The following is a 14,767-nucleotide window of genomic DNA, read 5'->3' as shown; positions in this document are numbered from 1 at the left end:
AGTCTTTGCTCTGTCAAGTGCCATGCAAATAAAATTCACAAAAATAAATAAAATAAATTGTTAATAATTAATGTGCCTTGAACTTGTCTGTGACTTGTGACCTAGAAGCGAGAAGAAAATAAAATAAATATTGAAACAAGTGCTAAACGTCTAGCATGGTCAACTCTTACCAATAAAGTCTACAATCTATATATAGATATAGATAGATATATTTATATAAGTCAGCCTTAGATTGATGCAAAGAATTCTGCTTAAATGCATACGGATATTATAATTGGTGATCAATTTGTCGCCAGCAACAACTACTGGGTGATGCAGGTGAGAAATCAATCAATTCAGAAAGCAACCAACAAATTCCCCAATTAGCTCATTTAAGCTAAGCAGTTAAAATTTTATACAATTTCACAAAAATTCGATTCTTGTTTTTTTACGACTTCCCCTTTGGCTGGGTTGAATCATGGCTTCAATTTATATTGTTAATAAAAAATTGGCAATGCGCCGTTAAGCAATTACTATCTATAATTATGCCAAATGCGCTAATTAAGATTCTTTTTCATGTTTTATTATTGTTTCTTTTGCTCTCTCTTTCTCTTTCTCGCGGTTAATTTAAATGCTTCCGCTTATCAAAATGCAAAACTTGCAGCAAATTGGATTTTGTTGTCTGGCTTCGTTTTATTTTACGTCTTTGTTATAAATAAAACGCAATCATGTTTAAGCAAATTAAGTTGATTATCGAGCGGATACATTTGTGATAATAAGCACGCAGTCGAGCCAAACACGCGGCCGCAGATTAACACCTCCAGGTGCAGGTCCAGGTGTTCGGTCGCTCAGGTGTCTGCTGGGCCATCAAAAGCGCATTTACGAGCGCTCGGCCACTTCTCGAATATTTGTCAAAGCGCCGTCGGCAATCGATTTGTAAATCTTGTTATCACTTGCCACAGCGCAGCAAAGGCGCATTCGTGTTGTTGCCACACTTTGAGCTCTTCTTAAACAGTCGGTCAACTCTTTTGAACTCGGTCAGTCGCACACCCCAAGGAAATTGTTGCTTGCCTCTTGGCTCTTGCTGGGCTCTGCGTTCTTGACTCTTGTTTGCCAGCAGGTTCGTCCGGCCTTTGCCAGTTCCTGTTGTTGGCTCTGTCGTCTGCCTGGTCTGCTCCGTTTGTTTGTCCATTGTTTGAATCGCGCTTACTTGCGAAGCTCCGGGTCAATATTTGTGCACAACACGTTGTGCCAATGTGCCAAGTGTTGTCGCAGTTGTTGCAGTTGTCTCTGCCTCATAGACGACCGAAGTCGCCTGAACTCCGCTTCATCAGCGCCAGCTGGGTGGCATTCAACACAGCCACACTAATCAGCATGCCGTCCATACACCTCCACGCTAGGTAGCCTCCTTCAAATGTGACGCGAACCGCAGAGTCATCCATTGACAAACGTTAGCAAATATTTAACAATTGCTTTAAAAGAGCAACGCGTGTGTTTTATGATCTCATGTTCTGATCAGACAATGCTCAGTTCAATCTATTGGCTGTGAGAGGCAGCATCGAGTAGAACTTTTTAGTTGAGAATATAGAAAATCTAGTTAATAGTTTTGCTGTTTTCACTAAGATGCTTTGCTTGAAACAACGTAGCAGATACTTTAATTATAAGTTACTTTTTAACACATTTATTGAAGGCATTTTCATTGGAAGATATTTTGGTTTTTAATAAGAATTCTCGGATACTTTGATGGGATGATCAAATTGGTGTATAATATCAATTGAAGATAGCTTTAGTAAAAGATACTTCTAATAGAAGTTACTTGGAAAGACACGCTCACTTAAAAAGGCTCTTTAAAGAAGATATAAGATACTATTATTAGAAGAAGGTATTAGAAGATACTTTATGTGAAATATAATTTGAGGAGAGGATACTCTGTATAAAAGTATTTAGTATTTTAGTATTAGATACTTTAAGTAAAAATTTATAAATCTTATTCCTATTGGATTTAATCTATAAGTATTTAGCTCTGCTAAATACACCAAAAGCACTTTTCTTCCCTCTAAAACCAATCACATTATCAAATTATAAAGCAACCCTCATTCAGCGTTCCATTAGAGCTCGAAATTGTATGCAAGATATGCTTATGTCAATTGACATAAGTAAACTTATCTACTTTGTGCACGTTCTAATAGTTAACCTGATTGATTGCAGACCTGCTCGAAAACATTGTCATACAGTTTGCCTACATGTGTGTCTACTAGTCTTACTCATTGATAAGTATTCGCATTGCCTTACTCAACAAAGCCCACAAAAGAACCCTCGCTGAATAGCTCTTTAGATAAGAGAACCAACTAGACAGCCCGTCAGTTAGTCAATCAGTCAGTCAGTCAGTCAGCTAGTGACTGAGGCACTTCTCAGGAAACGACATCGTAAACGAGCTCGCACTCAGAGCTCGTTCCGTTTCATTCCATATCCACTTCCAGGCCTTGTTCTTTGACAACTTGTTGTTGTTGTTGCTTGTGTTGTTGTTGTTCCGCTGTCACCATCAATAGCTGCACTAATTAGGCATGTGTTGTCAAATATTTACACACGGTCGCAAAACTACAAAGCGCTCTTGACGATGCCTCCTCCATGGCTGATAGCAAAGACGAACTCGTCGGGCGCTAAAGGGTGCCCAGAGGGGGAGGAGGCGTCTTGCGCTTCCTCTTCTTCTTCCGTTTTCACAGATTTACCTGAAAGGTAATTCCCACGACGTCGTCAAGTGTCGATTATGACGAAAACTTTCATATTTTATGGCATTTAACACATGAAATTAGTTTACGATTTTCTTACACAGAATTGGCCAGCTAATAGCCCAGATATGGCCCCGGATAGAGGATAGCGGATGGCGGATGGCGGATGGCGGATAGCGTATGTCTTGCTGCATGAATAATTGAACTAATCGAGCATATGGGCACCTGGCGTCCAGTCGCTGGCTGCTGCTGTTGCTGCTGCTGCACTGATTAATGGCCCTGGCCATTGTGCTTCAATCATATGTGCGCAAATAATTAAATATAGATAAAAATCAGATTACTCATACGTCATGTTGGCCGGCCAACAGTCGAGGGCGGGCGGCGGTGGGGCGATGGGGCGTGGCTGTCAGCAACTGCCGTCGATATATGCAAATCGTAAATAAAATGCAGCAAAACTCTTTTACGATTCAGCTTAGCCAATTTGTCAATACCAAAAATGAACTCGCTCGCTCGGCTCGCTACACAAAATTCGTTTCGTATCTATCAAAACACATTTATTTGCATTCGCACATTCTCAAAAATCAAATAAAATGGAAACAAGTGAGACTCAAAGGCGGCCGCCTTCAAAGAATCGCATTTCTGATACACAATCACCAAAAGCAGATACCTCGTAGATACATCATAAAATTGTAGCGAAATAGGTGAGCGAGGGGGGCGGGAGAGGGGAGAGAGGGGAGAGAGAGAGAGGCAGATACCTGGAGATAAGATAATTAAAAGTTAGCTAAAGAGCATTGCGATTCGTTGTCTTTTGGGCCAGGCACTTTCCATTTCGTTGCGAAACAAGTTCAAGACTGGGTCAAACTCAAATGCCAATTACAAGCGTCCGATCAATGTTAAATAATAAGTAAACTGGGCCAAAAACTATAACAACAAATACTTAACAACAACGAAATCTCATTAAACGCCGCACAGTGGGAGCTCTGCGATTGGCAACGCTTCAATTCTATGCAAATCTCCGTGGACGGCGTAGATTTCCTTAGCCAACTAGACGAGTATTAGCCAAGCGCCAAGCGTAATGCCAACTTATAGGGGTCCCCATGCTTTTCGCCAATTCATGCAAATGAAAACGAAAACTGGCAATTGCCAAATGGCCAAAATGATTCGCAAATCTTGAATATCATTGGCCACATTTGATTGATATGCCGCTCAGACGGACTGGAGGTCAAGTTGGCCGTTGGACGTTTTTGTTTCGTGTTTCTTCTTTCTCTTCTGCTATTTGGACAGCTGCAAATGCAAAAGTTGGCAACAAAAATCAATCACTCTCAATTGGCTGCACGCAGGATCAGCCTGAAGCTTGCGCGAGATGTGAGGCTGTGGAGAGATCTTAGGAATTTTTATGTGCAGAATGACAGTGGTTGGAGGCAGGCACAAAATGTTGATAATATAGTTAAAAGTATAATAATGTATAATAAAATATAGTTAAAGTTAAGGCTTAAGTTGCGACAGGTTTGCAATTGCAGCCCTATCTTAACTAGCTTAGAGTAGATTATCAGCTCTTGCAGAGTCTTTTTTTACTGTAGTGCCTTTTCTGATCTCCTCTTGCTGGCCTTTTTTTCATGTTTTTGACTGCTTGATTGATATATACTCTCCCAATATCTACATAAATCTTTATTGTATTTAGGCATACTTCTTTATAAGAAACTTCCTGCTAGCACTCAACTTACGCCTCATCGATTAAGCAGGCTCTAATCAATAGTTTTTACACAGACATTTGAGCCCTTAGCTCTTGAAGTTTCTTTTTACTAGCCACTACTATTTTTGTGAACAACTAAATTTTGAGAATTTTTTTCTCAACCCGAAGTGCACATGTTGCTAAGTTCCAAACCAAGAAACTTTCTCCTTTAATTGAAAATATGTTAATCTTAAAATTCATTTCAGTAAGAACTCAAAATGTTTAATTTAACACCAAATTATACTATCCAAAATTTTATATATTAGTTCGTCAGCTCTCGGCCCACTGTGCCTACTTCTATGGCACGAGCTGAGCTGAAATATCTGCGTCCATCTAATTCGCAGTCCCTAAAAACTAAACAGAGGGTTTCGTAATTTTTGATGGATTGTTCGAACGATAATTCGTAGAAAGATAGCGGAAACAAGCTCAAAAAAATTGCAGAAAAGTGAAATAAAATAAATATTTGTGTGAGGTGCCAAAATCTATTCAAAGCTCAGACTCAATATTCGATATTTTCCCTTTGTTTCAATTTCTTATTATTATTTTTCAAGCTTCAAGTTTGATTGGATCAAGAAGTAAAAAAGGCTTTGAGCAGCTGACAGACACAATTTGAGCTAGCTTCGGCTGTGCCAGCTGCTCGCAACTCATTAAGATCAATTATTTGATTATGAAATCAGATCTGCATGAAATCTTCGAATTGCTGGCCAGCTTATGGCGACCCGCGGTGTCAAATGTGCGCGCTGTAAACCTCAAAAAGCTGTCATCAATTTCTAAAAAAAAAGAAAACAACAACACTAAATAGTATTAGACAACAGCACAAGCAACTTTAAAGGTGATAAACTAAAAGTAAAAATAATAAAAAAATAAAATAGAAACAGAAACATGAAACGGCCGACATTTAGCGTTGATCATGGCCCGTTGATAAAGTCGTCAGCAACAGCGCCGATCCGCACTCGGGCATCGTAAAACCACTCGAAGACCTAAACAAATAAATTCAAGTTGCAAAATTAAATTAAAAATTAACTTAATAGCAAACAAATTAAGTTTATTTTCACAATGCGAAAGTTTTCATTCCACTCTGAAATGCGAATATTTATATACCCCGAAGCAGTGCCTAAAACAGGGTATAATGCTATAGCTAATGTGTATGTAGAGACAGAAGAGTGATTGTTAGCCTAAGGTATATAAGGAATATATATTATATGTAGTATGTATAGTATATCAGCATGAGAGACGACTGATTCTCTAAGGTATACACAGTATATGCTCCATTAGGATAGATAGGTTCCATCAACCGTTGTCCATCTAACAGTCAGATTGTCTTTCTGTATGTAGCAAAGAGTTCTAAGAGTTCGAGCGTTTGAGTATGCGCAGATTAAATCAATTTTCATATTTCTAGCAGAAACTTCTATATATATATCGAACATTCTATTCCTTTGATATAGAAAAACTGCTCCGGTATATCCCTAATTTCAAGTAGTTGACATTTAGCACCTCTTTCACTCAACTCCGCAGCTCTTTGACTCCCTGCAGGGTATCTGCTAGTTGATCATACTTCTCATACACATAATGTTTGACTTTGATTTTAATTGATTATTAGGTGTTGAGCTCATTTAAAATGCATTTAATTAATTAACAGCGAGTTTGTGAATTGGAGAGGGACAAAGATTTCAGCTTAATTGAGAAGTTAGCAGGAATTGCAATTCAATTTTTCGAATAGAGCTGTAAATGGCGATAGATTAGATACGAATTAAGCAGGCGAGAACTTAATGTTTATAGCATAGCATATATATGAGTATGTATGTGAGTCAGATTTGATAGTAAATTGAATGACAGAAATTATTGCAAGCAAAAATGACTTCAACTTTTTTGAGAGATTGTAGGATATTGAGCTGTGCTCAAGTCGTTTGTAGGTATAGATGATTCAATGTATATAGTGTGTAGTATATGATATCTAGTTTGTATAGTATTATAAATAGTAGCTAATGGCTGTAGAAGAGAGCTAAGTGTCTGCTCTTGCTGCTCTTAGCTGCTGTATCACTGTGAGGTATCTGTATATAACAATCTATATATTTCATTTAATAAACACTAATGGCTGATATTGCATATTGAAGCTCTTCTTCTAAAGCTGCTTTATAAAGAGATGCAGACATCAGCTTCATTTAAATGTTTAATACACAAATTTCATTCATTCAAAATTTATTCACAACTTGTTTTCATGACAAACTCAACTCAACCTTCACACTAAACTGTTCTCCCTGACGACTCATCACTGTACTTGTTGCTTCGACAAGAATAAGTTGTAAGATTCATTTCAGTTTCATTCACAAATGCCTGCAGACAGCTCAGTTGTTGTTGTTGTCTTAACACGCGTCTACACACACACACACACCCAACACACACACACATTGAGAGTGACACAGATGTGAGCCTAAAAATTACTTGAGTTTTATTATTTGCTTATTTAAGTTTTATCACCAATTAATGAGGTTCTTTTGAGGCTGGCTGCCATGGACGCAGCTATATTTGATCGATCGCTGACGCTAATTGCCAGAGTATGCAAAAAAAGTAAAAAACGTGTAAAGAAAAATACAAAGCAAAACGACGAAGAAGAAGCAGAGGTAAATAAATGTATATAAAAATGAAAAGTAAAGCTCTCAGCAAGCAGGCAACAGGCAACAGGCAGCTGGCAGCACGCACTTGGCCTAAAAATAAGCGCCCGAAATCTTAGCGGCAATTGACCCACTAATAGGCCCTGTCAATAAGAATGAACATGAACTGGTGGGCCAACTCAATAGCTGTCTGTCTGTCTGGCAGTCAGTTCTGTGTTGGCCATTGAACTTTCAAACTTGTCTCGCCCCCTCGCTGATCTCGCTTGGAATTTTGTTTCCTGTTGCTTTGCTGCACACAAATTAATTGCCCGCAAATCCTGTACTGCCTCAGCCCTCGCGCTGACCGCCGCTCAACAGTTTTCACTTCAAATTTTATTGATCAGCGCGCTGCAATTGCCAACTCTTGCAACTGCAACGTGTTGCGCATGCGTAGCCCTTTGGCTCCCAGCTCTCCCTCGCCCTTCTGTGCCACGCCTCGCTGGCTTCGCTGCCCTCTCGCTTATGCGCTTGATCGGAAATTGGAAAATTATGCCTAGCTACCAGAATGCCCTCAATGTGCTGTTGGGTCTGCTCCGCGTTTCCTGTCGCCTTTTGTCACCCCCGTCTCTGGAAATTGGGAATTGCCATTTAATAGCTTCAGTGGACACCCCAAAACATTGAGTTATGATTGCTCAGCGTGAAATTGTGAGAATATTTCATTCAACTCAGCCATCAAATTATGTTTGTCTTTGCTTTGCATGCGTCAGGATATTCAATTTCGTCCTGTCGATGCAATGCAATAGCTGTGCGAAGGTTTTTATGCTAATCAAGTTGTCGAGGGAGTCACAAAATGAACCTAAATTTCTTGTGTGAATGAGAATGAGAAAAATAGTTTTATTGCATGTATATTCAAAGAATTTGTTTTAAGCCTATTTCGATTGCTGTTAACCTCTGGCTTTTATGATTTCAATATTCTAAAAATTAATTTAAATTCCTCTGGCTCGCTGCCCTATAAAAGCATGATTTGAATTAGCTATAAACACTTTTTTTTACATACTTTATGGCTATTTGCCTTCTGTAACAAATCTATTCACATAAATAACATTAACAATTACCCCTGCCATCAAATATAATAGACTCAAAATGTATTTCCATTTGCATTCAGCTCAAAATGGACTTTAGGAAAATAAAACCATTAGAATAGAAAAGCCAATGAAAACGGAAAATAGAAAAAAAAACAATAAAGACTCGATATATGCAGGCAGTCAACAATAAATGCTCAATAACATCAGTCAAAGATATGTAAACTAAAAAAATAGTTAAAAGCAATAGCAAAAAAAAAGAAAAAACTGTCGCAAATTGCGGTCATTCGTCATGCGCACATGAGCAGAACGGTAGAGGCAGCGGCAGCGGCATCGGCAGCGACAGCGACAGAGAGTAGCTGCTTTGGCAAATGGCGTCTTGGCAATTGAGGGCGATTTGTGGACGAATGTGAAGAGAGAGAGAGAGAGAGAGAGAGAGAGCGGACAAACTATGTAAGAGTAGCAAAAAGTAACAACAAATAAATATACATAAGCCATCTATGTATGTACAACAACAGTCAAAGCAACGAGCGAGAGACAGAGAGAGGGAGAGCAAGACAAAGTAACGGCAGCAGTGAGCAGCTTTTATCGCAATGCTATTGTTTTTGTTTTTGTTATCGAGGGGCTGATGAGGCAGAAAACAAACAAATACAACAACAACTTTTGTCTTTCTTACTCCACACTTATGCATATGCTTATGTATATGTAGGTATGTGTGTGAGTGCGTATGTATATATGTCTGTGGCTGTTTTCTAACTATGAAATGTGTTTTGATTTGCTGCGCTTGCAAAAAAGTTTTCTGCTGCCCGCTGGTTGGGTGACGGCCACAGGGGAGGGTGGGACTGCTGTTGCTGTGCAGGGGGAGGGGGGTTTCGCTAGCTAGTGTCGCAGCTCAATATGGCGTCGCAGCGACGCCGACGGCGGCTGCTTAATGGTGCTTAACTGCGCTCGGCGGCCAGCGCTGCGTGAAGTGCGCATGTCACGGCGACAAAATGAGAGAAATAGATACAAAACTATACACACGCACGCACGCACACACACAGGCACGCTTATATGTATAAGTGCCTATATATTTATGAGCACATAGGAAGACAATTGCTGTACAGCTGTACTACAGTTAGGCGAATGAGCAAAACACTCGAAACATTTCAATTGGGATGCGCCATTTTTACGTTTGTCCATGTGTAAGTGTGCGTGTGTGGGAATTGTTAGGTAGAAATATATGTGTTGAGTATTTATAACTTTTTGACATGCAAAAATTGGCTGTGGAGAAGTTAGAAGTAGAGCTGAAGAATTTAGAATTTATTATCGATCTGAGTTCACTGTATTTTAAAGTATAGCATATTTCGAGTTGTTCTTAATAGATATTCTACAGACAGTTAAAGTAGATACTCAGATCCATACACTCCCTATATATAATCCCTTTACCTACTCTAAATTTCAACTCTGTTGATTTCTAACCAATTTCCAGCACATTCTCAAACATTTAACACAAAGAGTAGATAACATCTATAAATTAAACGAATTTATGTGATAGTTTTATATACAAAATATATATTTAATTTCTCCACACACACACACACAGTCGCTGTGAAAAGTATTTACCACTGCTGCTGCCCCAAACAGTTCTTTCACTCTTATCTCTCCAACTGTTTTAGGCCCACATCAGCAACAGAAACTATCGAGCAGAGCTATATCAATTTCATTTAACAATTTGTTTTCCATTAGTTGACTCTGTGAGGCATGGCCGTGCACACACAATGGTTTCCATTGTTTGGCCATTTGGCTGGGCTCGGAGCCACCGTTGTTATTATGCCTATTAACGCTATTATTATGAAAATTTTCAGCATCATTGATTTTTGTTACCGATTTTCTAATTTAGGCAAATTATGCCTTCGAAACACACACTCGTTCGATTCTCTTGCTCCGCTCTCTTGATTTATTGAGCTTCTAATCTGAATCTATGCGCATTCTATACGACATTTTACTATAGCTGTGTTTGTTGGCTTTGTTTTTGTTTTATACATATTCAGTTTATTCTAGCGACCGCCAACTGTTAACTGGTTGCGTCAATAGCCTCAGCGACTGAATGAAATGCCCTCAACGTGGCTTTTTCCTCAATGAAACCGGACATTAACATAATCTTTAGGCGACTTTACATGCACATATTGATATTGGGGGAAAAAAGAGAGCTCTTTGAAAGCGAAACCTGTTCGCAGTTACTGCTGCTGGTGCTGCTGCTGTGGCTATTTGTTAGCCAGTGTCAAAGCTGTCACATATATCACGGCAGAGTTCCGTGGGGTCAGCCTGTGGCCCACACGCATCTGTCTCTGTCTGACCAATTGAATGGCTTTACATTGGCACATGCACATTTCCGCCCTCTCACACCAGCCAGCCCCTCCCGCTGCTGTTGGCTTGTAAGGTAATTGCTGCGCTGTCCCCTGGAGCCATCATGCCGCATTTGTCCACCGAGAGCTATGATTTTAGCACAAAAAAACAAAAAAGTTTCGCAGTCGTGATTGCAATTGGCAGCCAGGCGAGACAGGTGAGGCAGCAGGGATAGCGGACCAGCGAGGGGCATTCCGAATGCATTCCAGACATATGTTAGCCTTATAATTTATGTTTTAGCTCGATGTAATTTTAATTTTAGTTTATTAATTGCCGCAACGAATGTTTGCCCAAGGCATCTCTTGAGTTTTGTTTGAGTTTGTAATTCATTTAATTGCATAGAATTTACGCGCTCAAGGTTGAGCCAAGCTGCTAATTTATATGTCACTGGCGCTAGCGAAATTAAATGCATTTAACACGTAACCTGACAAACAAACAAAAGCGAATAGCGAATACATTAATTATAAGCACTCGGACTTCTAATTAAACTCATTTGAATAAATCATCCGACAGACTCAATAAAAGGAACTTCATGCGAGCTGTCTAGCTAATTTAGCCAAATTAGCTATAAAGTAGTCAAAAAGAGCGAGCGGGCGAGAGACATGAGATATAAATAAGAGTGTATGTGGCAGCCGAGCACAACTGACTGCATAATGCTCGTCCAAGAGAGAACTTTGAGATAGATTCAGATATCTTAGTATTAGCCATGCCCATGACTAGACTTTATAGCAATACCTCTTTCAGTAGATCTACTTACGCTAGCCTATCTCTGATCAGCTATACATTGTTTTATGATGTGCCACGCCCGCACTTGACTTGATATAAGTAATTTGTCATGAGTCTATAGAGAGCATCAACATTTCCTTAAAATTAGCTTGGCTAGCAATGGTCACAGCTTGATGTTTCTATATGATACTGATCTGATCTGCAAATACAGTCAGCATCTGCTCTTGTTCACTTTGGGATTGATAGCCCACGATATCATGTATGCAATCATATTATACAGAGTACCTACCATCCTCACTCCAAAATGTTTTCATTTGCCGGAGAGCATATGCCGACTTGGCATTGAGAGAGAGAGTTCCTGCAGCTTCTCTCCTATGCCAATGCTGAGTCAATCACCGCCACGACGTTTCTATCACAAGCTCCGATAAGCATGGTTGCTGGACAAATGCTTTTCTCATCTGTTCCCTTTAGTCTTTTAGAGTCTTGCGGCTGATCTGTACAAAAAAAATATATATATAAAATTTCAAATTTCTAACTTTTAATATAAAAACAGTCGAACAGCATCACAACAACCAATACACCCTCTTCAGCTTGCTGAGCGCACTTAAAAGAGTTAATGAATTCAGTTTAAATTATGTTATTAAACACGTTTTATTTTGAATTGAAATTCTATTTACTTTAGTTGCAAACTTATCTAAATTCTTTGCACACATATTTCTCGTATATGAAATCCACCTGCTCAGCCTCCTCTCTCGCGACCAATTTATTAATGTCACACGCTGAACGTTTTATCAAACTAATTAATGGCTAAAAACGCTTTAATTGGACAGCCGATAGACTTTTGAATAGCAAAACTGCGAACAGTTGCTGACTGTTGCCTCATGCAGGCAGCTGCCAGTGGTGGCTCATATGTGCACGTCTCTCTGTTGTCTGGAGGAGCTTTGGCATTTTGCGCAGAAAATCTGCATATGCGAGTCTGTGGCATGTTGCACACACAAACACACACACACAGACACAGACACACACGTCGCATTTGATATTTAGCCCAGCTATAAGCGCACCCGTTAACTAAATGACACCAAATAGATAGATGCCAAGCGAATTTGACAGCGGCAGCTATCGATTTGGTAGACTCTCGAGTCGTGTATCGTGCCGCGGGTATCGCGTATCGTTAGTCGAGTATCGACTGCAAATGCCTGACAGCAGCTCAGGGCTAAGAATTGCGGCTAATTGAAATGTCGATAAGGCAACAGTTTTGACATGCTGTCACAGTTCGAATACCAACTGCCTCGTGCGCTCTCCCTCTCCCTCTCCCTCCCTCTCTCTCTCTTTCTCTCTCTTTCTCTATCTGTGGCTGGGATGGCTGCTTGGCCCACATTGCGTATACGTAACGTTGACTCATTGCCTCAGCTCTGTGGCATATTCTTAGCCAAAAAGCAACAACATTTGACCCAGTTAGCGAGTCCATAACATTCATGACTCACTGTGGCTCCACTTTTGGATGTCCCAGCTGTGCAGCCCATTGTTGTAACTCTCGTTGCTGCTGCTGTTGTTGTTGCTGACTCCTTTGAAGCTTGAGCGAAATTTATGCGCACAATATGCGAAATTTATTGTAATGACAATCGCTTAGCGCATAATTCGACGCTGAAAACCAAACTCGAGCCCCAGCCGGAAGCGTGTAATCATTTTGTTATTGTTGTTGCGGTTGTTGTTTCAGTTGTTGTTGTTGTTCTGGTTGCAGCTGCTCCAATTGACGCCCACCTGTGTTGAGCAGAAGATGCTAAGCGAATTGTGCTTGCTTGTCGCTAGACGTCAGTGGGCTGACAGGCAAGTAACTCACGCCCACCTTGCACTGAACTGAGCTGAACTGGTTCCAGGCAGGCTAAATGTCGTCGCGGAACTAACTGTCTAGTGAACTAATTCCGGAATTTACTTATATAATTGAATGAATAAAATTTAGAATTTAATTCAATAGTTCTTTTGAACTGGTTCCAAATGTAAGAAAGAACTATCAGAATATTTTATGGCATTTGAAAGCTGAATAATTTATGTAAAATTCAATAATTATCATTTATGGAAGTTTGTGAACTAGTTCCGCAGTGAATATATATAAGCAGTTGCAGTTAAATCTGCTATAAAACGTAAGAAATATTTCTTAAAAATTTAGCCTTAATAAAAATGAACTAGTTCGTAAGCTAACTAAATCACTTTTGTAAGTATAGCTGTTCCTGTGAATCTATATCTTAAAAGGAAGCCAAGACAATTCCTAAAGAAACTAATAAGAGAACTGGTTTATATGAACCAATGGAGAAAAAAGTAATCTAGGTAATTCCTAAAGGAACTAGTGTGCGAACTTGTTTAAATGAATCACTATTTACAACAGAATCGAGGGCAAATGCTTAGTGAACTACTGAAGGAACTAGTTACTGAACTAGTTCCGGAGCATGCACAGTGTTTTCTTAAGTCAAGTAACTCTGCAGCCCTAAAGCCCTGCTGAGCCTTCATGAATGCAGGTGTCATTGCAGTCGCTGCCTGCCCGCTCAGCATCCAGCATCTGTGCTGACGTCGCTCAGTGTTTTGCTTTCATTTTCATTGAACAATGTGCATCATTAACGCAAAAGACCAACAGCTGCTGCTGTTGCTCGTTAATAAAGCGCAAATATATTTTAGGATTATATTTTGTTTATATATTTTTTTTTGATATTTTTTATATTTTTCATTTTGTTATTTTTATAACAAAATATACAAAATTTGTTTGTGAGTTCTTTATTTTTTTGCATCTTAATGAAGTACGATTCAGATTGGCTAAGGTGTATTAAGTGCGCTGTTGCTGCTGCTGCTGCTGCTGTTGTTGTTGTTGCTGTTTGTTAAATGAGGAAGTCGAATATTCAGCAAGTGCCCCGCCGTCTGCCCCGCCCACGTAGCGACTTGCTGCCATTTATGGCGCTCACGTGTCGCAGTTGCAGGTCGCAGATTTTCGTTTTTTTCTTTTTGTTATTTTTTTGGTATTTTGTTTTGGGCCTGGTCTTTAATTTGCCCAAAAATGGACGCTGCGTTTGCTTTTGGCTGTTCGCATTGATTAACGCATTTTGTTGTCATTGTCTTAAGCGATTGTTGCAGCCATTGTTGGCTTTCAGCTGCCGCGGCTGTTGGCCAAAAAGTGATTTATGCGCTCGCTGGGGGATTTTAATGACACTTTGAGAGCAGCAGCAGCAACGCATTTGCAGCTAATAAGTTTTAGTGGCATAATGAATGACAGCTCCCAGAAAAAGTAACACTTAACATAGATGCACTTAAATGGCTCAGCAATACAAAATGACTAAAGATAGATGTCAAAGTGCTTACAGCTAATAAATAATGTATGTAACTTGCATAAGAGATGCGAGCTTGTGCTTGAGTCTATTTAAGCTTTGTGATGTGAGCTAAAGTAATAATAAGAAATATATAACTAATAGTTATACTAAGTCAATACTAATAGTAAGTCTAAGTCTAGTTGAGTAGCTGTTGCCTTTTACTGTAAGCTACTTTATATGAAAGAGC

At 39.5% G+C, this 14,767-nt stretch overlaps 1 protein-coding gene across 1 annotated transcript in view; it reads left to right on the top strand.

Moving 5' to 3' along the window:
• Positions 1 to 14,767, top strand: part of LOC111601580 (dendritic arbor reduction protein 1) — a 34,031-nt gene continuing 19,264 nt past the window's right edge. Inside the window, exon 1 of the mRNA XM_023318235.2 lies at positions 1 to 318. Within this exon, the coding sequence (XP_023174003.2) occupies positions 256 to 318 (63 nt within the window). The 5' untranslated portion in view covers positions 1 to 255. The remainder of the gene's footprint in view (positions 319 to 14,767) is intronic.

The sequence above is a fragment of the Drosophila hydei genome, unplaced genomic scaffold, assembly GCF_003285905.1.
Source record: "Drosophila hydei strain 15085-1641.00,03,60 unplaced genomic scaffold, DhydRS2 tig00008128-arrow-arrow-pilon, whole genome shotgun sequence".
Taxonomy (NCBI): domain Eukaryota; kingdom Metazoa; phylum Arthropoda; class Insecta; order Diptera; family Drosophilidae; genus Drosophila; species Drosophila hydei.
The sequence above is the reverse complement of the archived record's forward strand: the minus strand, read 5'-3'. Positions and strand labels throughout refer to the sequence as shown.